The sequence below is a fragment of the Chrysemys picta genome, chromosome 7, assembly GCF_011386835.1.
Source record: "Chrysemys picta bellii isolate R12L10 chromosome 7, ASM1138683v2, whole genome shotgun sequence".
Lineage (NCBI taxonomy): Eukaryota > Metazoa > Chordata > Testudines > Emydidae > Chrysemys > Chrysemys picta.
Window position 1 is genome coordinate 37,288,256 of NC_088797.1, and position 22,655 is coordinate 37,310,910.

The 22,655-nt window shown below is 38.6% G+C and overlaps 1 protein-coding gene across 27 annotated transcripts in view; it reads left to right on the top strand.

The window, feature by feature from the left end:
• IQSEC1 (IQ motif and Sec7 domain ArfGEF 1) overlaps positions 1-22,655 on the top strand; it is a 683,881-nt gene that overhangs the window by 621,234 nt on the left and 39,992 nt on the right. For all 27 annotated transcript variants that reach the window (XM_008165506.4, XM_042849588.2, XM_042849589.2 and 24 more), the window contains 3 exons: positions 13,304-13,465; positions 18,369-18,491; positions 19,359-19,525. In XM_008165506.4, coding sequence (XP_008163728.1) covers positions 13,304-13,465; positions 18,369-18,491; positions 19,359-19,525 — 452 coding nt within the window. The remainder of the gene's footprint in view (positions 1-13,303; positions 13,466-18,368; positions 18,492-19,358; positions 19,526-22,655) is intronic.

Genomic DNA, 22,655 nt, shown 5'->3' on the forward strand with positions numbered 1-22,655 from the left:
GCTTGGTGTGCATTTACTACTCCAGTGCCCCCATCCAGGTTTGTGTCTGTGTGTTTGCTATTTTCTGAGCTTTGAAAATGAACTTTAAAGGATTGACTGCGGTTTTGGATGCATTGATTCTGCATGTTTTACAAGTCAGTAGTATGGAAGAGTTTTACCTACATTTAGGTTCAATGCTTTGATTTGTGTTTTGGTTTGTATTCCATTAAGAGCAGTTAGGGAGGAGGGCCCAACAATTAGATCAATTGTGTAACCAGAAGCACCGGAGTCCATGTACAGCAAACCTTTTTGTATTAACTAAAGCTGGCCAAAACTTTTTCTTGTACATTTTTTAAAACAAAAAATGGATTGAAAATTTAAAAATTTGCAGAAATTTTTTTTGGTTGATATATATATATATATATATATATATATATTTTTAATTTTAGATGTAAAACCATAAAAATGTGGTTTTGGTCTTCCCCTTTCTCTCCCTTGTAACCACCCACTCACCTCCACTCCCACTCCAGTAGAGAATGAAAACCAATTTTTTTCCCCCCAGTGTTTGTTTGGTTGAAAAATGGGGGGAAAAGGCCACACACGAAAATTGAACAAAACCTTTTGCAACCTGTCCCGTGTCATATGACAGAAGCCAGGGGCTAAAAAAGAGCAGTCTCGTGCCAGAACCCCTGGTACACTCCTTTTATTACATACAAACTGAGTGTACAAAGGATGTTTTGAAGATCATTTTTCATATCTCAATTAAAAACAAAGGTCTGCTGGCACTTCAGGGTAACTGCACTTGTATTCCCCGCTCCATGGTCCTCTCCAGGTGTGCCCAATCAGGTCTCAAGTCTCCAGCCATCACCTGTCTTTGGGCAGGGACCCTTGACAGTCTTCTGATTTGGGGCGTTTAAGGCTGCACAGCCCTCTGCCATGTGCTGTGATATTCCCAGCAAACCAGACTGCCTTATGGCCACCCACTGTACTTTGCTTTCTCTCTTGAGGGCTATGAACAGTGTATGGCCAAGTAACCACACAGCTCTTTCTAAGCAAGCAAAACACAATTATTCTTAGGGTAAAAGCATTCCAGAGAGAAAAACATAAAAACAATAAAAGTTCTTGTACACGTGCCATCAACTTACCAGAGTCATCCATCAGTCTTAAGAGGCTCTAGCAGGCCGAAGTTCTTCAAACCATTTCTCAATGGTTAGAGCCACCCCTTGACAGAAGCACCCGTTCTTTTGCTGAATCCAAAGAGGGCTGGCCCTGTGTCAATTCAAACTCATCCTGTTATACCAAATGCCCTTTCTTTGTCTCCTAGTCTCTAGAAAATCCACTTTGAACCAGTATATGCAAATCACTCCGGGGGCAGTACCTCTCTAGAGTTGTTTAGTCTCTGTAACTTGCTTTAATAACCTCCATTGTTTTTAGTTCCTGTAAGAGCTGTGGCAACCCTTCCCTGTGGAGCAGAACACATTCATACATGTAGTACAGTTGTCCCCAAAGATACTGCAGGGAATTGCAATATCTGTCACAGTTTGATCATAGGGTCAGGATATTTTTATACAACCACAGGCCACAGTGGACATTTTAGTATGTCCACTCAGGGTGCAGAAGCCTTGAGTGATGGTTCAGACATATAAGGCATATGAGCCAAATCTGATGGGTGGTGATGCTGAAGCTCTGGGACTGAAACATACTTTCTGATCTTTGGTCATACAGCATTTGTGGTGGGCTGGAAAAATGTTTAGCTATCTTGGCAATTCACAGATTATTGGACCTAAGAGCATAATGTCACTGCACTAAATTATTTTTCCAAAATTTGATGTCATTTGAAAACGTGTTTTAATTTTAATTTAAAGGATTCAGTATTTTATGGAATCCAAGGGCTAGAAAGAACTGCTATTCATCATTGGCAAGATGGGATTTGTAGCTAGCCATTGATGTGCAGTACTGGTTACAATCCCTGTTGGTTTGTGAGATCTGGGCTCAATTCTCATCTGGCGTAAATCAGGGTAACTCCATGAATGTGAAAATTATCATTGGTCATTCAGAAGTGACAAAAATGTGAGTGACTTACCAGACAGACCAGGATACTTCCGGCATTGCACATATTCAAGGCTACTCCACTTCTCAAGAATTCTTGAATGAGATAATAACAAGAGCAGAAATGGAATGTCTGATGCATTAAGATGCAGCAGAACATTTACATAGGTGTGTTCTGCTCAGTCCTTTGAAGAAATAATTGAACCCTTTTATTTCTTCCTTTTATATGCATTGTTTGGTCAGGTGGTAACTTCTCTCAGAAATGCACTAGAGTAAGCAGAACATAATGTGGCATTTTCATAGTAGCAAAGTATATTTGTTCCAAAGAAAAGGAGTTCATTTTTAGAAGAGGTTAGTCTAAAAGTTATACTACCCCAGCCGGCTGACCTTTCTGTAGCTTTTCAAGGTTGTTGTCCGCTTGTTAAAAACAGAACAATTCTCATAGCTAGCAGCTTTTGCATCACATGCTGTAAATTGCTGTTTGTGATAAATAGAACTTCTCAACAAATCTACACAAATGTCAACATGTTATGTGAACCTCTACTGAATTTACACTTTCAATAGTGCAAACTGATCTTGTTGAGTAAACAGATTTTTATCATCTGGCATTTTGAAAATGTAGTTAAAAAATTCAAAAGGTCTTTTAATGCATCAATTAAAAACCAAACACTGGCTAGGGGACAGAAGACAACAATGACAGATTGCATGACTTTGTTTTTCTTCTTTTTAAGCTGTAATTAAATGCCTGTGCAGCAGAATTCCAGCCCATTCATAGTTTAACTCCTGGAATGTTTGTTCTTTGTAAGAGTCTATTTTCCATACGTTGTTGTGTGGTGCAACATATGTTAATCCGTTCTTGTGAGGCTTGCACTACTCCCTCCACTTGCTCATCTATTTCTCCTCCACACACATCACTTTGGGACCTCTTGGTTTTCAGTCAGAGTTCCCTGTTCAATACAAGATCTGAAGCAAACTAGAACAATCCCTAATTGGTTGGTGTTTTATTTGTTTGATAAGTTAAGCTGCTTGAAAAATGAGTACAGTTTAGAACTTTTTTAGAAACTGATTGTTCTGAGCTATTTTACTTCCATTAAGAATATATCTACTAACTTTTAAGTATCATTCAGTCTAGAAGTGGAAGCCTAAACCTCAACAAACCGCGAAGTATTGTTCTGCTCCTGTAGTTCCACTATTACAGGTTCACAGACTTTTCATTTCCACACTTATTGGAGGGTAGAATTATCAAACTAGCATCAGGAATTTTCATGCCCACCAAAGACCCTCTTAACTAGTAATACAAATCAATCCTGTTTCGGTTCTGCTTAGGCAGACTTCTGGGTGGCCTCTGTTCTGAGTTGCTCCATATTTGAGGGGAAAGTAATAAACTTGGTTACGATTAAAAACAACAACAAAAAACAGTAGTAGCTACATCTATCCAACACAGCTATTGCTGTCAGCAATAGGATTCTTTCTTCTTTGTAACAGGGTTGACAGCAGCTTTATTTTATTTTATTTTATTTTATTTTATTTTTTTTGCTGTCTCTCGGTCTACATCTACACTAGAGACCTTTATAGCGGCACAGCTGTACCGTTGCAGCTGTGTTGCTCTAAGGTCTCCGGTGTATCTATGCTGACAGGAGAGAGAGAGAGTCTCCCGCCGACATAGGGCTGTCCACACTGGTGCTTCTGTCGGTGTAATTTATGTTCATCAGGGGTGGGTGTTTTTTCCCCTAGACCCCTGACCGACAGAAGTTTTACCGACAAAAGTGCTCGTATAGACATAGCCTCATTCAGAAAGGCCAGGAGGCTGACTATCTTTCAGTGATGTGCTTTTACACACACACCACCACCACCACCATCCCCCTCCCCCCAGTTGTAGGGCCTGAGATCAGAGCCCTTACTATGTCTGAGACAGGCCCTTTTCTTCTACTTACTAAACTTGAAATCTATAAATAGGAACATCTGGGGAGAAGGGGAGGGAGATGACTAAATTCCATTGAAATACATTGGACTAAGTCAATGCTGGAGGGATAGAGAGGGGAAATCATTCGTTTTGTATTAGAAGAGGGGCAGGGCATCTTCCTGTGTGCCTTTTACTCTACTCATTGTTAACTTTTACAGGAAGGTCGGGGTAGGGACCACTTTTAAAATTCCAGAATTCTTTCTCCAAGTCATAGAACGCCCAGTTAAGTCTCTTCCTGTCAAATAGGGTAACATTTTCTCTAATTAAGCCATTTAAAAAGAAGAAAGAAGAGAAAAAATCTGAATAACTGATTCTTCCCTCTAGCTCAAAATATGACGAAGAGGAATATGAGTCTTTGTGACCCTCAAATGAAGCTTTCCTGAAAAATCTTAATTTAAATTAAATTAATATCTGATTTAAAATATTATAGGAGTTAGAGCAGGTCTTCCTAAGGAAAGCTTTCCAGATGACAATAAAAAGAGGCTGGAACTGTTCAGCACTACCTCGATTACAGAAAGTGTGAGAAGATGAAGATGTGTATTTGGGGTAAGAAACAGTCTCTTCCTCAGGAATTAAATACATGAATAGCGATGGATACTTAGTATTTATATAGCACTTCAGATATTCAAGGCACTGTACAATCCTCAACATACCTTGCTATCCAAGAAATTTAGTAGTAGTACTGGTATATCTATTTGAGAAAACTGAGAAACAGAGCGGTTAAGTGACTTACCCAAAGCCATGCGGCAAGTCAGTGACCGACAATTCAGGTGCTCCAAGCTACTAGACCGGTGCTCTGCCCATTTAGGCAAGACTGTCCACTGTTATTTTGGACAAGTTACCAAAGGACCAAGTTGAGCCTTCGGTTCCAGCTTAAAAGCAATTCTGCCAGTGTTGCTTGCTTCAAGAAGTCCTTTATTCCCATTAAAAGTATTACTTTCTGATCATTTGAAGACAGATAAAAGTGGTGTAAAAGAAAGAGTTTGAATTCTTCTCCTGGGAGGTAGGAGCAGTTCTCGATGTATCCTTAAACTCTGGAGTTCGGCACTGATTACTTGAACTGAATGGAGTTTTCTTCTGGGTTATCACTAGTGTCACCAAAGTAGAATTTATCCCCAAATACACCTCTACCCCAATATAACACGACCTGATATAACATGAATTTGGATTTAACGCGGTAAAGCAGCGCTGGGGGGGGGGGGGGCTGCGCACTCCAGTGGATCAAAGCAAATTCGATATAACGCGGTTTCACCTATAATGCAGTAAGAGTTATATCGGGGTTGAGGTGTACCTTAGTACAAGAGACGTAATTACATTTTAAAAACCCCTACTGAGATAAACAAAGATGTTATGAAATGCCTGGAACTTTTAGCAGACTTTTTTTCATCAAACCCTAATACTGATATAGTCCAGTCTATGGCATGTGTGCTGAAGGCGGCATGCATGCTGATTTTTTTCAGTGGCACTCACACTGCCCAGGTCCTGGCCACCAGTCCGGGGGGCTCTGTATTTTTAATTTAATTTTAAATGAAGCTTCTTAAACATTTTAAAAAATGTATTTACTTTACATACAACAATAGTTTAGTTAGATATTATAGACTTATAAAAAGAGACCGTCTAAAAATGTTAATGTATTACTGGCACACAAAACCTTAAATTAGAATGAATAAATGAAGACTCGGCACACCACTTCTGAAAGGTTGCTGACCCCCGATGTAGTCAGAATTTTTGGAAAAACCACGCATCTAGTATTCCCCGAAGAATTATAGCTCTGCTCACCGATAACTGATTGTTATGTGTAACAAAAGTTATTGACTTTTTAATCAAGGTTCTTTTTTGGAGAACTTGGCTTTTTGGAGAGGATTTATAGGTTAACATAAAGCTTTAACAGACTTTTTAAAATTCAAGGCTTCTTTTTTTTCCCCGAGAAAGAAAGAAAAAACACTTTACTCCTCATCTCCTGACACCACTTTTTCAAATGATTGCCATAAACCAAAGTTTAGGACTCTGGATTTTTTTAAATCCAGACATAGGGGACGTTTGGATATTCTCATGGCTTAGAAACTGCAAAGAAGGTTTTAGGTTTTGCTTCTTTGATATCCCTTTCTCAGAACATTCCTTTAGAGGGCAGGATTTGGGTCCCTTTTTGTAATTTATTTCCTTTTTACTTAAGGGGGAAGGAAAGTATAACTCCTAAAAGTTACTGAGCATACATTTAATGGAGAGAGTTTAAGTTCTCTAACTTCTTGATTGATTCCATAGCATCATTTGATGGATCTTGGGGAAGATGGGGTAGTTTTTACTTAAATCTACAATGTACTGGTAATCATAGAAATATAGGACTGGAAAGGACCTTGATAGGCCATCTTGTGTAGTCCCCTGCACTGAGGCACGACTAAGTATTTTCTCTAGACCATCCCTGACAGGTGTTTGGATGTTTTTAAGAACAGGCTAGACAATGTCAGAAATTCCACTATATTACTAGGTAATTTGTTCTAGTGCTTAACTACACTTACAGTTAGGAAGTTTTTCCTGATGTGTAACCTAAATCTCCCTTGCTGCAATGTAATCCCGCTACTTCTTGTCCTGTCTTCAGTGGTTAAAGAGAACAATTTACCACTAGGGCTGTCAATTAATCACAGTTAACTCACGTGATTAACTCCAAAAAATTAACAGTGATTAAAAAATTAATCATGATTAATCACACTGTTAAACAATAGAATACCAATTGAAATTTATTAAATATTTTGGATGTTTTTCTACATTTTTCAAATATATTGATTTCTATTACAACACAGAATACAAAGTATGCAGTGCTCACTTTATATTATTTATTACAAATATTTGCACTGTAAAAGTGATAAAAGAAATAGTATTTTTCAATTCACCTCATACAAGTACTGCAGTGCAATCTCTTTATCGTGACAGTGTAACTTACAAATGTAGATTTTTTGTTGTTGTTACATAACTGCACTCAAAAATAAAACAATGTAAAACTTTAGAGCCTACACGTCCACTCAATCCTACTTCTTGTTCAGCCAATCGCTCAGACAAACAAGTTTGTTTACATTTCTGGAAGATACTGCTGACTGCTTCTTATTTACAATGTAACCTGAAAGTGAGAACAGGTGTTTGCATGGCACTGTTGTAGCCGACATTGCAAGATATTTACGTACCAGATGTGCTAAAGATTCATATGTCCCTTCATGCTTCAACCATCATTCCAGAAGACATGCGTCCATGCTGGTGATGGGTTCTGATAGATAACGATCCAAAGCAGAGCGGACCGATGCATGTTCATTTTCATCATCTGAGTCAGATGCCATCAGCAGAAGGTTAATTTTCTTTTTTGGTGGTTTGGGTTCTGTAGTTTCTGCATCGGAGTGTTGCTCTTTTAAGATATCTGAAAGCATGCTCCACACCTCATCCCTCTCAGATTTTGGAAGGCACTTCAGATTCTTAAACCTTGGATCGAGTGCTGTATCTATCCTTAGAAATCTCACATTGGTACCTTCTTTGTGTTTTGTCAAATCTGCTGTGAAACTGTTCTTAAAACAAACGTGCTGGGTCATCATCCGAGACTGCCATAACATGAAATATATGGCAGAATGTGGGTAAATCAGAACAGGAGACATACAATTCTCCCCCAAGGGGTTCAGTCACAAATTTAATTAATGCATTATTTTTTTAACAAGCATCATCAGCATGGAAGCATGTCCTCTGGAATGGTGGCCGAAGCATGAAGGGACATATGAATCTTTAGCACATCTGGCACATAAATATCTTGTGACTTCGGCTACAACAGTGCCATGCAAACACCTGTTCTCACTTTCAGGTGACATTGTAAATAAGAAGCAGTCAGCAGTATCTTCCAGAAATGTAAACAAACTTGTTTGTCTGAGCGATTGGCTGAACAAGAAGTCGGATTGAGTGGACGTGTAGGCTCTAAAATTTTACATTGTTTTGTTTTTGAGTGCAGGTATGTAACAAAAAAAAATCTACATTTGTAAGTTACACTGTCACGATAAAGAGATTGCACTGCAGTACTTGTATGAGGTGAATTGAAAACTACTATTTCTTTTGTTATACAGTGAAAATACTTGTAATAAAAAATAAATACAAAGTGAGCAGTGTATATGTAATTTCAATGACAACACAGAATACAAATATATTTGAAAATGTAGAAAATATCCAAAAATATTTAAATAAATGGTATTCTATCATTGTTTAACAGTGTGATTTAATCGCGGTTAATTTTTTAAATCGCAGTTAATTTTATTAATTGCTTGACAGCCCTATTTATCACCCTTTATAACAACCTGTTATGTACTTGAAGACTGTATCATGTCCCTCCTCAGTCTTCTCTTCTCCAAACTAAACAATCCCAATTGTTTCAATCCCTTCTCATTGGTCATGTTACATAGGACCTGTCATCGTTTTTGTTGCTCTCCTCTGGAGTTCATCCAGTTTGTCCAAATCTTCCTCAAAAGTGTGCTTCCCAGCACCAGATATAATACTCCAATTGAGGCATCATCAGTGCTGAGTAAAGTGGAAAAATTACTTCTTATGTCTTGCTTACAAGACTTGCTAATACATCCCGAAGTGGTGATTACTTTTTTTGCATCAATATTATATTTTTGACTCATATTTAGTTTGTGGTCAACTATAACCCCCAGATCTTTTTCTGCAGTTTTCCTACCTAAACAGTCATTTCCCATTTTGTGTTTATGTAATTGATTATTCCTTCCTAAGAGAGGTGAAAACATTATCTGTTCTTATCAGTTTAATACCTGATAGGTCCTTTTTTGCATTTGTCCTGATTGAATTTCGCCCTATTTACTTCAGACCATTTCTCAAGATCATTACAGATTCTAACCCTGTCCTCCAAAGTGCTTGCAAGCCCTCATAGCTTGGTATCCTTTGCAACCATTTATAAGTGTACTCCCTATGCCATTATCCAAGCATAATCTTGTTACCTTGTCAAAAAAAGAGGTAGGTTAGCTTGATGTGATTTGTTCTTGGGAAATCCATGTTGACTGTTACACATTACCTTCTTATATTCCAGGTGCTTACAAACGGATTGATTATTTGAACCTTTATCTTTCTGGGTACTGATGTTAAGATGACTGGTCTATAATTCCCTCTGTTGTCCTTTCCCCCCCTTTTTTTATAGATTTTTCTTTTTTCCAGTTCTCTGGGATCTCTCCAGTCTTTCACGAGTTCTTAAAGATAATCACTAATTGCGCAGAGATCTCTTCAGCCAGTTTCTTCACTATTTTGGGATGTATTTCATTAGACCCTGCCTACTTAAAGACCTCTAACTTGTAATTCTTAACTTGTTCTTCCCATATTTTAGCCTCTGAACCTACCTACCCCATTCATACTTATGTTCCCTATGTTAGTCATCCAATCACTGCTAACCTTTTTGCTGAAAACTGAAACAAAAAAGGCATTTACACTTCAGCCACTGCTGCATTTTCTGTTATTGTCTTTGCCTCCTCACTGAGTAATGGGCCTACCCTGTCCTTGGTCTTCCTCTTGCTTCTAATGTATTTGTACAATATTTTCTGGTTACCCTTTATGTCTTTAGCTAGTTTAGTCTCATTTTGTGTCTTGGTCTTTCTGATTTTGTTCCTATTCATTCTTTGTAATTTGATCTAGGTTTCACTTTTTGAATAACTCTTTTTTTTTTAAATTTCAGGTAATTGAAGATCTCCTGGTTATACCAGGGTGGTCTCTTGCCATAATTCCTATCTTTCCTGCACACTGAGATAGTTTGCCCTTAATAATATGTCTTTAAAAACTGCCAGCTCTCCTGAACTCTTTTTTCCCTTAGGCTTGCTTCCCATCGGATCTTACCTACCAGCCCTCTGAGTTTGCTAAAGTCTGCCTTCTTAAAGTCCATTGTCTTTATTCTGCTGTTTTCCCTTCCATCATGCCTTAGTATCACGAACTCTGTCATTTCATGATCACTTGCACCCAAGCTGCCTTCCACCATCACATTCTCAACCAGTTTCTCCCTATTAGTCAGAATCAAATCTGGAACACCCTTTTCCTCGATAGAATCAAGGAAGCAATCATCCAAAGCCCATTGCTGCACTTGGAGTGCATGTATGGGTGTGTATATGCTCCAGCATGAAGTACTCTGTATGTTAAGTATCTGTCATCAGAAGATAAATTAAAGGACTTTCACTAAGATTGTGGCCACTGGTCTGAAAATATGTTAGTTACATATCAAAGTTAAAAGATATCAAAAGTTAGGATAATACCGAAGTTAGGAGAATCTTTCTTCCTTAGACCATTAATTTGATTGTAATTAGGCTGCTACTAACCTTTTTCTGTTTTAATCTTTTATAAAGTTGCTTTATTAGTCATATTTGCCTCTGCTAGAAGAATAAATGAACTGTTCGTTCTGTTTGCAGACATCTGTTTGTTGTTGATTATGATAAAGTAGATGTTTTAACTATTCCCAGAATCCTCCTTAAAATCAGCATCCATTGTCAATCTAGAAATTTCACATCCATCTCTTTGCCCTAAACTTAGATAGAAAAAAAATCATGGCTCCTTCTTGCTATGACCAGTTTTAAAATTGTATATAGACCACATGTTTGTACTCCTTGGTGCACTAAAGCATCATCTGTATGAAATAAGTAGTTGACAGGTATCAGCATAACAAAATGCCAGAGTATTTAGAACTAATTGGCGGTCTCAGCAGATAAGGCTAGGAATTAGTGGGAAATAGCTGAGAAGGTTGTTTTGGCCTCTATCTTAGAGGTGGCTTCTCCAGGTTTGAGTTGAATCACATTGGTGCATCATTTTGATGAAGCTAACACTACTGCCACCAATGCTGTATTGTCATGTGGGTAAATGGCAGCCCTCGTTCTGGGCTCCCAGTCCGAAGCTTTTCACAAGCAGTATTTTCATTTCATACTTTTTATAGCCAAATGGAATTTTGTTTTTCAAAAGATTTGATTGCTTGACTCACTGCTGATATTTCACTAAGGCATTAAAAAAGGGCAAAATGCCTCCGGCCTCAGATAGCTAAATGGATTTGTAGGTCAGTTTTGGAGGCTTTTATCCAGTGTCTGTTAAAGTGATTTCATGTTCTTAGACCAAAAGAAAATCTTCTGTGAAGAGCGAGACCCTCAGCTGATGCAAAGTGGTGTAGTTCCATAGGATCTGGCCCAAAATCTCTAAGGCAGCCCTCTAGACTCAACACCTTTACACCTTGAATTAGAGCCTTTATGCTGTAGGTCTCTAATCTTTATAACCGTCTCTTCTTTTCTTTCTCATAATTTTTTTTTAATCATGGTTCATTTTACTTATAACCATGAGTTTGTGTTATGAATATTGTATAAGCAGAAAGGAAAATTCCTATGTGTAAATTTTCCTACGTGTAAATTGGGGTTCCAGGAATGTGGATAGATGCCCATCCTATTCTTTTCATGATCATATTAACATTAATTTTTGGTTTGGGGTTTTTCTTTGAGAGAGGGAAGGAGAAAAGCAGGTAAAGTTATGATTTAGCCTAGGAAAAATTATCTAATATCTTCTCAATCTGCAGAAGATACAGTCTCTGGTGGATGGGAGAAGTCTTACTTTTTTGATTGGTCCTTTGTTTTCCTTGCTTAGCAACTGCTAGAATGGGAAGTTCATGAGTTCATTTCACTGCAAATGCTGAGCAGAAACTCAGTTCACTAGTAGGGAAAATTTCCTGTCCTAGATTTTTTGTGTTTGTTTGTTTTTGGTGTTATGAAACTAGAAATTCAGGGAGATCCAGAATTCTAAAGTGTGAGTCAAGAATATAAGAATACAGCGCTTAAATATTTTTCTTCTGATGAAATAATCTGTTTTGGATTAGGGGAGGATTATTTTACAAGTTTGTCCTCATGAGGTAACTGCATACACTACTTATTTAGCTTCAAATGAAAAGAGCCATCAAACTTGATTTAAGAGATTTTGAGATGGAAGTTTTTGAGACTTCTCAGTTTTGATGAAATATATATATTTTTCTGATCTGCCTAACACTTAGTTGGGCATCAAATGTGTAATAGTGTAATGTCACAGAGCATGGGGACTGAATGTTGGGTTATTTGGTAATGTTATTTTCAGTGTAAAAAAAAAAAAAAAAACGTGAGGAAAGGGTTGTATGATCATCCTTGTATAAAAATAGCAGGGTCACCTTGTTCTTTGAAATTGATTTCACTAGCATTAAGAAATGCAATATCCTTCAGCTCATCCGGAAAGCTGCAAACCGTTCATTTTTACAGGTGTCCATTCTGTCCTAATTTTTAGTAAATAGACAAGGCGATGAAATTACTGGAGCTGTGAAAGTATTGCATTACAAATTGTGGACGTCTGCTGGGTAGCAGCCCTGGAAACATAACATGTTTATGCTGTGAGCGGGACTTTGTCATTTAAAATGTGAGCAAAAATATATGACTGCCTAAGCCACAGATTTATAGCAGGAAATCCTCACCATTTAATATGTTTGTCAGAAAAATAGCTGCGTACTTTTTATTTTTGTGGGATTTGAAATCATGCAGAGCTAAATTTGGACATGTAGAAAGGAGTGTAAATTACACAGAATTAAATGATTGTGAAGGAATCGGAATCTAATAGAGTCAAAGCTGTTGTGATGTATATTTCAAGAAGCTGGAAGAAGATGTAAATTAAAGGAGGGGGTTATCCCTTCTTTGATTTATCCCTTCTCCCACCTTTGTAGTAATTGCATTTTCTGTTGCTCTTCTCTTCTTGTCCTTCAGCTTGTGAGTTGCACCATCTTAGATGCCTCTTACTTTTCCACATAATCTGGGATTTAGATATGTTGGTTAGATGATTTTTTTGTAATTATGTTTTCAGAGGACATGGCACTCTCTCATTGATAGCACAAGATATGTCTTCAGTTTAGCATCTGATGTTGATGGTTATTCTAGACCTTGGCTTATGATGTATCAACTTCCATGGTATGTCTGAAGCTTCTTACGTGGTATGATTGGATAGCCTAGCTCCTGGAAAGATCAGGGAGAATGGTCAACCTAGTTTGGATGGGTACTGCAGAAATGCAGTTGGAGAGATTTTTAGTGCCTCTTCACCATGAAGATCCATTTCAAAGCCAATACACCATTAAAACTAAAACAACTCTATGGGTTTTACAATATGACTACATTTATTTTAAAACGACATCAGTCTGCCTTCTAACTCAGCCAGTCTAATGTTACTTATGGAAAGATGAGGTTTGGGGAAAAACTCAAATGCACATGGGAATGAAGGAAATGAAATAAGTGGCTTTGTGTTTATATTTCTCCCTAGAAAACCTGAAAAAGGAGTCCAGTATCTAATTGAGAGAGGTTTCGTGCCGGACACTCCAGTTGGTGTCGCCCATTTTCTCCTGCAAAGGAAAGGACTCAGCAGACAGATGATTGGAGAGTTTTTGGGCAATCGACAGAAGCAGTTCAACCGAGATGTATTGGAGTGAGTAGTGTGTGAGGGGATGGGATGGCGCACTCAGGTATTCACGTGTACCCTGTGGGACACTTACAGGGGCTAATGCTCACGAAATATTTTGTGTATGGAATGAAAGTGTTGTTTTCAAAGAAAAAACTGCCCGAGTGTAAGGATTAACAAAGAACAGGCAAAAATAAATACTCTTCCTTACTTGCCAGCAATGCTAACATTTTTCAATAAAACTGATCAAGTAGGATGCTTATAAGGATTTATTTACATTACAGAATTCACGTTTACTCTAAATTTATGTTGTAATTTAACTGGGGAGGACTGTCTATTAATTTTGAGAGTGTTTTCCTTCCTCAAGCTCTGAAATAATTTACTGTGTGAAATTTAAAAAAAAAACATTATATGCTACACGACACTTCATCAGTAAAGGAACATGAAAATGACCATTACTATTTCATAGATACACACGCACTTCTTATGCTGGCACTTGTCTAATAAGGGTGTCTGAGAACCAGTTTCTTGGAAAGGATTAGATAAAAACCTATTTCAAAAGGAAAGCAAAGTGGAGCAGCAAATTACACTCACCAACAGTTTGGTTAAGGTTATTCAAATAGTGTCTGTTAAGGATGGAGGTTGCTTTTGTTTATTTTAAGTGATTTGATATTTCATTTAGCAGCGATTCTTTTCAAGACCTGTATGGATGACTCACTCACTAACAAAGCTTGTTGCATCTCACCCCAGATTTATTGACTTGTGCGCATGTGACTTGCATGAAGAATTACCACTTACTGCACAAACAGCCAGTTAGATGTTTAACAGGCTATGTAACTGCATAGGGTACATGGAGGGTGGGGGGAAATACCCTTTTCCCAGTGCAAAAAGACAAAACAAAAATTCTAAACCCACAGTTTTGGCCAAGACCATAACAAAAAATTGCTGAGATTTGCATAGAAATAGCCCTTATTGAGGACTGAATGCTTTTCCTGGCTTTAGGGCCTGTGGAGGATTTTCAGTTTAAAAATGATTGGAAAATCACTTCCTGAGCCTAGTCAAGAGAGGCTTAATTCAGCCCCCAGGGAAAATCTTCCCTTGACTTTACTGGAGATGAATCAGTCCCTAGGAGCCCCACTCAGCATTGCTAACTCACTAACCTCTTGTGATGTTATCCCAAGTCTCATGGTAGTTGGTGTTTCTCATGTAATCCAGGAGCCATGTGATTACATGAGAACCTGGGCATTCATTTTTTTTAAATAAGTTTCTGGCCCTAATCACTATGGAGAAAATCCTGAACACATGACCCCCTAAAGCCACAAAAACCAGAAAGCAAAGTAAAAGAACCCCCAAAGTATTATTTTTTTAAATCTCATGATTTTTAAGCCATTTTCATAATTTTGGAGATCTGAATCATGATTTTGGAAAGCCTGGGGTTGACAGTGCTGCTGCTTTGTGGTATCATTGCTTACCTAAACATGGGGTGCATCCATGGGGACCTCTTGTGTTGCGCAATACTACATGCTGTGGGCAGATTGCTGCACATGAACTCTTCCAGCTGCCCATGAAGGTATCATTGATGTCATCAGCTGACCGCAGGACCTGGGACTGTAGGCATAGACCAGTTGTCCCTAATCGTTAATGTATCCCTAACTCCTTCCTGCCATGCCCACCTCAATGAATCGTGGACTCCAAAGCCAAAATGGGATCATATAATTGGGAGCATCAGTCACAGGCAGTTTGTTTTTTCTAAAGCATGGAAATTAAATGCACTATGGCAATGCACAATTTCATGCACCCAAATGAAGGAAATGAAAATAAGGTTCCCACACCAACTTCTCACTAGACCTTGTTTCAAATAGGTAGTATTTTTTTTTCTTACTAAATGTGTAGCTTGATCTGTTACTGTGTGTTCTACATTGTGTACAAGATTTACAATGCTGTTGTTGTTAGAACCTCTCTGTCTCAACCGTGCAAGCTGAACAGTGTATTAGTATAGTTATTTGCATTTATACACACATCATAGATCTTTACTTAGAGGGGCCTTTTATTTGTAAACCTTATGGTTCAAGAGCTGCATCTTTACTGTACAAACAGCAGGAGAAGGTAATTAAATAGGGAATGTGGGTTCTACACAAAGGTATGCAGTAAAGTTTAGTTACTTGCCCTAAAGAAGTGGCAGATTTCAATTCAACAGTTCAGCCAATCAGTCTATTCAGCAGGAAGTTTGGCTGGCCCATTCTAACCATTTGCAACCATTCCCTGGATCTGTGCCACTATTAGACTAGGGGGAAGATTTTCCAAGGAAGGTGTATTGTCTAATGATCAAAGTAAACGATGGTGAGCAAGGAAGAGGCTGGATTCTAACCTAAAATGAGTCATTGATTCACTGTGTGATCTTGGGCAAATCATTTAACCTCACTGTGCCTTGGGCAGCCTAGCAGAAAATTGGGTAAGAATCTTGTTGATAGCCAGATGGTGTATGTTTCATGAGATTTCCTGGATGGGTAAATTGCCAAAAAGGACATCCACCTGCCTACGACCTCCTGACTGTATTTTTGCTGCAATTAATCTGTTCTTAAAATAACCTGCCCCAGTCATGTTAAGAAAAAAATTTTTTCTGAGGCAACACAAAGATAGCGTAATTGACTCGCATATAACACTGTGAGCCTTGGCAGCAAAAAAGCACAATGGTTTTAACCAAGCTGACCTGCTATTAGGGATGTTCACACGCATTCTTTGTTGCGCTACAACAAAATGGTGACTGTTTATTCCATCTCTGATAAAGACATGCTATCAGACTTCAAATCGTGTATTAAAAAAAAATCATACTTGAAACATGATTCCATTCCCCCGTGATACTCATAACAGATAAGATAGTAAAAATAATTTTAAACATTTAATTACTTTCCATGATTGATGCTTTTATTTTGTGTGCTTGTGACTATATATTTCATTTGTCATCACGGTGCACTTCCTGGTTCTCATACATGAGCATAAATGTGCAGATATTGCATGGGAACATTTAATTGTTTTAAAATGTCTTCATTGTGCAATTTTGAAAACCTCCAAGAAAACAATCTACATTTCAGACTCTGGGCTGGATCACTGCAACTCTCCAGCTGCTTTACAGTGCGCCATCACTGGCTATCTGGGGATTCCCCTAATGTCTGGGTCTCCCTGGGTGCCATAGAGTTGGCATAATGTCTTGATGCTATACCTCTTGCCAGGATATGGGTAGAGCACTGCTGTACAGCAGTGATCCTTGTCTGCTAGAGTACCCCGTGGTGGCCATAAAGACACCTTTCTCCCTCCTGCCATGCCATACAAGCACAGCTGACGATCTGGCTCTCTATCCGCCTATGCACTTTCTTTTAACAAATGGGATTTGTATTAAAAAACCAAATGTCTAGCAGTGTGAGTGAATAGTTAGATAAAAGTCACAGCATCCAAGTGACGTGGAAAACATGGCATTGTGTATTACAACCTCCTCCTTTCCGTTAATTCCATCACAGAATTCTTCATAAAGCTTTAAGACCATTGTGCTCTCCCCAGCAGTACAGGAGGGAGCTAAACCTCAGAGGCAGTTGTGGTGTTATGCTGATGGGAAAAGCAACTGAGTGGGGTGTTCCTTTGTACCCTCCTTTCTCCACTCTGCATAAAGCCTGCAAAGAAACAGCAGGCAGGGAATAGGCACTAGAAAGAAACCATACTAAGTGGCATGTCATCCTCCACACACACAACCCACAGAAATTTAAGAAGACCTGGAGTAAAGATCATGGAAAGCTAATGCTGATTGAAGTTAGTTCTTGCAGTTATGGGCTTTAGCCACTGGCAACATAGCTACTGTCTCTCTTGCTGATGAGAGAATGTTGGAAGGAATGATGGAGGAAGCTTCCCATTGTACTACTGGCCAAGGATATTTGGAAACCCAGATACCCCTAATATCTTCACTTTCCACTTTATTTGACTCTACCACCGCTGGTCCAGGTACCTGCTGTTCCAACCCTTTAAAAAAAAAAATCTGCAGTGTTGAAGAGATAGTGATGTTCCAAACCTCTAGAGTTTACAATAGTGGTTCTGTTGTGTTTGTGGAATCAACATTGTCCTTATAGGGATGAACCTGGAGGAGTGCACAGCTCCTTTGTTCTTCTCCTTGCACTTTTTCACAGAAGGAAAGCATATGGGCTGAAGTCATTAAAAGGCTTTGGAATTAAACTGTGGTAGCACAGCGCTTCATCATGCAAGAGAAATGTGTATACTAATCTATCACTGTACATCAATACATTTAATAACAAGCCTTTTAACCTGGATCATACTTTATTATTGTAGCATCTGCATTACTGTATTATAACTTGCAGTAATTCATGTTTGGTTATTAAAACCTAAAAGCCAAGTTAGAAGAAAAGGAACCAATGACTCTCTGATTTGAAAGTAGCCTTTAAACAAGGTGTTAGAGCAGGGGTGGGCAAACTTTTTGGCCCAAGGGCCACATCTGGGTATGGAAATTGTATGGTGGGCCATGAATGCTCATGAAATTGGGCATTGGGGTGCAGGAGAGCTGGTGCTGCCTGGTGATAATTTGCTGATTTGAGAGCACAAGACTGATAATGATTCGTGACACTATGGAGTTTTTTACATTGATCAGCGTCCATCACATAGGCAGCTCTGCAATAAAGAAAAATAATGGCTTGTTTACATCTACTCTTCCCCCTCTGGCCCACTCCCAGTTGATATATTTCTTACAATTCTCCTCTCATGCTTTCATGGACAATTACTGATGTTCTGAGATACATTTGTGGCTTTGTATTTTACTAGAACTGGGGGAATGCTGAAGACGCTGGGCTTTTTTTCCTATATAATGTATTTTGAATAAAATATATATACTGTTGGAAGGGCAAAGAACAAATGAGAATGTGTTTTGTCCTAGCTGCGTTGTGGATGAGATGGACTTCTCAGCAATGGAACTGGATGAAGCACTCAGGAAATTTCAGGCTCATATCCGTGTTCAAGGAGAAGCTCAGAAAGTAGAACGACTCATTGAAGCTTTTAGGTATGGCACTGAAATAAGTTGTCAGAGCACCTGACATGATCCAGCTGTTACGTGTGAGACAGGGAGGTTGGGTAGAGTTAGGCTATTCCTTGCTTTATTAAGCTGCCTTTGAGAACAATAGGGGGTATTTATGCAGTTAAATGACGGTAGGTGTTTACTTTATACATTAAATATAGAATAAGGAAGTTTTATGTGCTATTGTTAATGCATATTGTTAGTGTAATTATTTTTATTATGCATTTATATAATATAGCTGTGCTTCTCTCCAAAATCAATTTGATTGGTAAGATTTTTTTTTTTTTTTTTAAACTTCAGATATCTGTCCCTGAAAATTCACTGTTGTAATTTAGGAGCTTGGTTTCTGTACCTTGAGGCATTGGACTTTGTTTACATTTTACAGTATCTCCATGTACTTTTTTTAACCTTCTGTTAAGCAGTTTAGCACAGTGGGGCAAAGAGCATTAATTTATTAAAGCCCACACAAATATTCCTTATTGTGGAAGGAAAAAATGTAAAGCATCTAAAATATAAATGTAAAAATCCTGGCCAGAGCCTCAGCTGCTGTAAGCTGGTGTAGCTCCACTGAAGTCAGAGTGGAATATTAAAGTTAATGAAGTTACCCCAAATGAGGATCTGGCCTGGCTAATGAGTTTACTGGTTGTAAAATGGAAAACTTTAAGCCTTTAGCATTCTAGGGTGTTAGTTCTGAGAATGTGATTGGGCAGAGAAGTACTATAGAAAACTAAATGTGTATGAAGTATAAAGGATACCAAACTCGGCATCTTGAATGTAACCATTCATTGATTTGGTTTTGGTCACACAGCATTTCTTCACTCTGGCCGACTTCCCCCTCTTTGTTTCTTACAGCCAGCGATACTGTATCTGCAATCCCGGCGTTGTGAGACAGTTCCGAAATCCTGATACCATCTTCATCCTAGCTTTCGCAATCATATTGTTAAACACAGACATGTATAGCCCAAATGTGAAACCAGAACGCAAGATGAAGCTTGAAGATTTTGTTAAGAATCTAAGGGGTGAGAAAACTTGAATGATTGTCAGCAAAGCTTTTTATTTTTTAGGGAAATTATATCATATCTGATATATCATATCTGAAGTAGGTTGGCTTTTAGGATAGCTAGGGAAATTATGTGTGTGTGTGTGTGTATTTCCCTAGCCATCCTAAAAGCCACCCTACTTCAGATACTATCTAAGACCAAGATAAAATATATAGAGCCTACTTGTGATTTTACTTACTTTGCTTTTACACTGCTGTGAATATATTGACTTCAGCAATGTTATCCCTAAGATAATGTGAAAACAGAATTAGGCTTGCAATCCTTCATCATCCATATTCCATCCTCATTATAAAGAACTTCTATCCAGTCTTTTATTCCCAACTCCCTTCAGATATGTTATAAATATCTTCTATCTTGTGTTCATATCTCTGTAATGTGCCAATTTCCTGGATATAATTGAAACTTGGCGTGTTGACACCCTTTGTGTAGGTCAGATGGCAGCTCATAAAGTTTGCAATTTTACAAACATGAATGAGGCTGAATAAACCCTATGATATAGTAAAGTTGTCCAACAAGTGAAAGAAGGTACAAAAGATCAGTAGTGTTAATGGATGATGTAGCCAGTGTTTGTGAAAGGAGCAGTACAGTGTGTAGACAGGGATGGGTAACTACGTTGTAAGCCCACTAATGACTTCTGTACTCATACCTTTTGTTAAGTGTTTCTGCTTCTGTTGACCAGTCCATCACCAAGAACACTGGCCCTGATGCTGACAGAATTGCAGAAGTAGGACCTTTTGCAGCATTCTCTAAAATCTTGAATTATATTTTTAAAATGAAGTTTCTTTCACTGCCTCGTTTCAAAGGAAACTTTCAGGATAAACTTTTCTGTCTGTTGCCAGACAGACAAGTTAGTCCTCTGTGAACCAAGAACTCTCCCACTCATATTAAAGGGGAGTTAATGTGGAAGCTGCATATTCACGATGATTATCCACATTCTCAGAGATGGAAATTAACAACTTTGTTTACTAGACCCCCATCCATCAAATGTTACCGTAGATAACTTGCGCTGTGAACACATAAATATGTATAAAAGTCTGGAAAATAATCAGTGTGCTGTGATGAAGGCCTTCTGAAATAAACAGAGGCTTTAAACCCCTTAGAAAAAGTCAGTTCTAAGGCCCTTGTAAAAGTCAATGTGAAGGGAACTGAAACCCAGCTAACTCAATTGCATTGAATTCTGCATCTGTGTGGATGTGGAATCCCCATTCCATGACTTGGAGAGTGATCTCCAGTCAAGAGATTTAATCTGTCCTCCAGCCCTTGGCACTCTGAAACCCACATCTTCCTGCTCTTCTGCTTTCCTGGTTCACCAAATCTATATCCCATACCTGTCCACGTTATATGCTGGTTCTCTCCCAAGAAATGCAAAATCTTGTCCCATTCACCAGAGCGTGGCTTGTTAGAAAGAAGAGCAACATTATTTTAAAATTATGTTTTAATTCCCTTCACCTTTTGCTTGCAAGCCCAGCTCCAGTTCTGTCCTAAACTGTCTCTCTGTGCCACAGATAGAGAACCAGACTGTTCCTGTTAGAGACAAGCCCAGATGGTGTGGAGCTGCACCCCCTACCCAGGCCTGAGTTGAACTCGGGAGGAGTGGACACATTGCAGCATGTATATGGGAAGTGTATGGCTCAGCATCCACAGTTCTATAGTGGCCAGTTCTGTTAGGGTGCCCCACACCTTTTCAGGTTGTTTATGCCCCAGGGGGCACTAGGAGGGACTGTGATTATCTCTAGTCCTTGCATGAAGGGCACAATAGAGAAGGCTGCTTATGCTTACCCTCCCATGCAAGGGTCAACTCCCATGCAAGGGTCAGGCACAGTCCAATCCACAGTGTTTCTTCTGATTGGTAGCATTTGATTGTGGCAGAGTGTGGGCTCAGTGCAGTAGCAGAACAGACACAGGAGCTACACAGCAGTAAGCACAAAGATACTGGCTGTTAAAAAACAAAAACAAAAAAACACATACCTTTTTCTCCATAGCACAGAGTAGTTAGCTGCATGGCAGGAAGAGGGCAGTGGAGTTCATTAGTGGCTACTGGCCAGACTTAGGTCTACATAATTCAGACAGTTGCCAATCTTCCCTTCATATTTACAGATGCAGTTGGTTCATCTTGATGCTGATTAAGTCACGGATACTGATGCATTCTGGAATTTCAGATCTTGACAATGAAAGTGTCATTTGTCCATTTCGTTCCCTGTAAATCAGTATCACACTCTATCCTTGGCAGACATTTTAGTGTAGGGTGCAAGCTAAACAAGATTAAATTTAGTATTGTCATTTTAGTTAAAAGTCTAAAAAAGAATAAGGTTGAAAATGGCCCAATACTCCTACCTTTTATAGTCATTTCACAGATATGTTCTTGACTATTTTATCAGAGCTAGAGTGCTTCTAGAGGCTCCCTCTTGCTGGATCCCTACTATTGCTTTATATATATATATGTATATATATACATATAACTTTTGTCAGAGAGAGCAGTCTAGTAGGCTATATTGTTCCTAACTTTTAATGAATGGGTCTTCAGCTGTGGTCTGTGGAGAATTTGCAGCTGCTCACATGGTGCAAGTTCCCCCTTGCTTCCAGCTGCTAAGAAAAGATTAAATACTGTCATCAGGCTACTTATGTAAGCAATTGCTGTAGTTGCCACAGGGATGTTATGTGTTTGCAAATGAGAAAGAAGGTGATCATGAATGGGAGGGGAGATACCTGTTAAGATGTGGTCCAGCCTGTGTTAAAACATTTGAGCTCCCCTGCTTTAAATCACTCACCAGATCTGATGTGCAAAAGGTGTATTTGGATTCTGTCCATGAAAGTTAGGAAGTCAGGAGCAGCTTCCAGGATTCTGTCACACTTGTTAGAATACTCACAATAATTATTCAGTATTAAAAATTAAAACCGCATGATAACAAGATTGATGTGAACTAGTGTAAAATGCTCTTCTAGAGTAAACTGCATTCTCTTAGAATTGATATTAAAACAAGAAATGATTAGCTAAAATTATTTTAATCATTAACCAGCACACTTGTATGATAGGTGTCTAACATGTCATCTCAGACTGGATAATAGTTCTTAATTATGGTAAAAGATC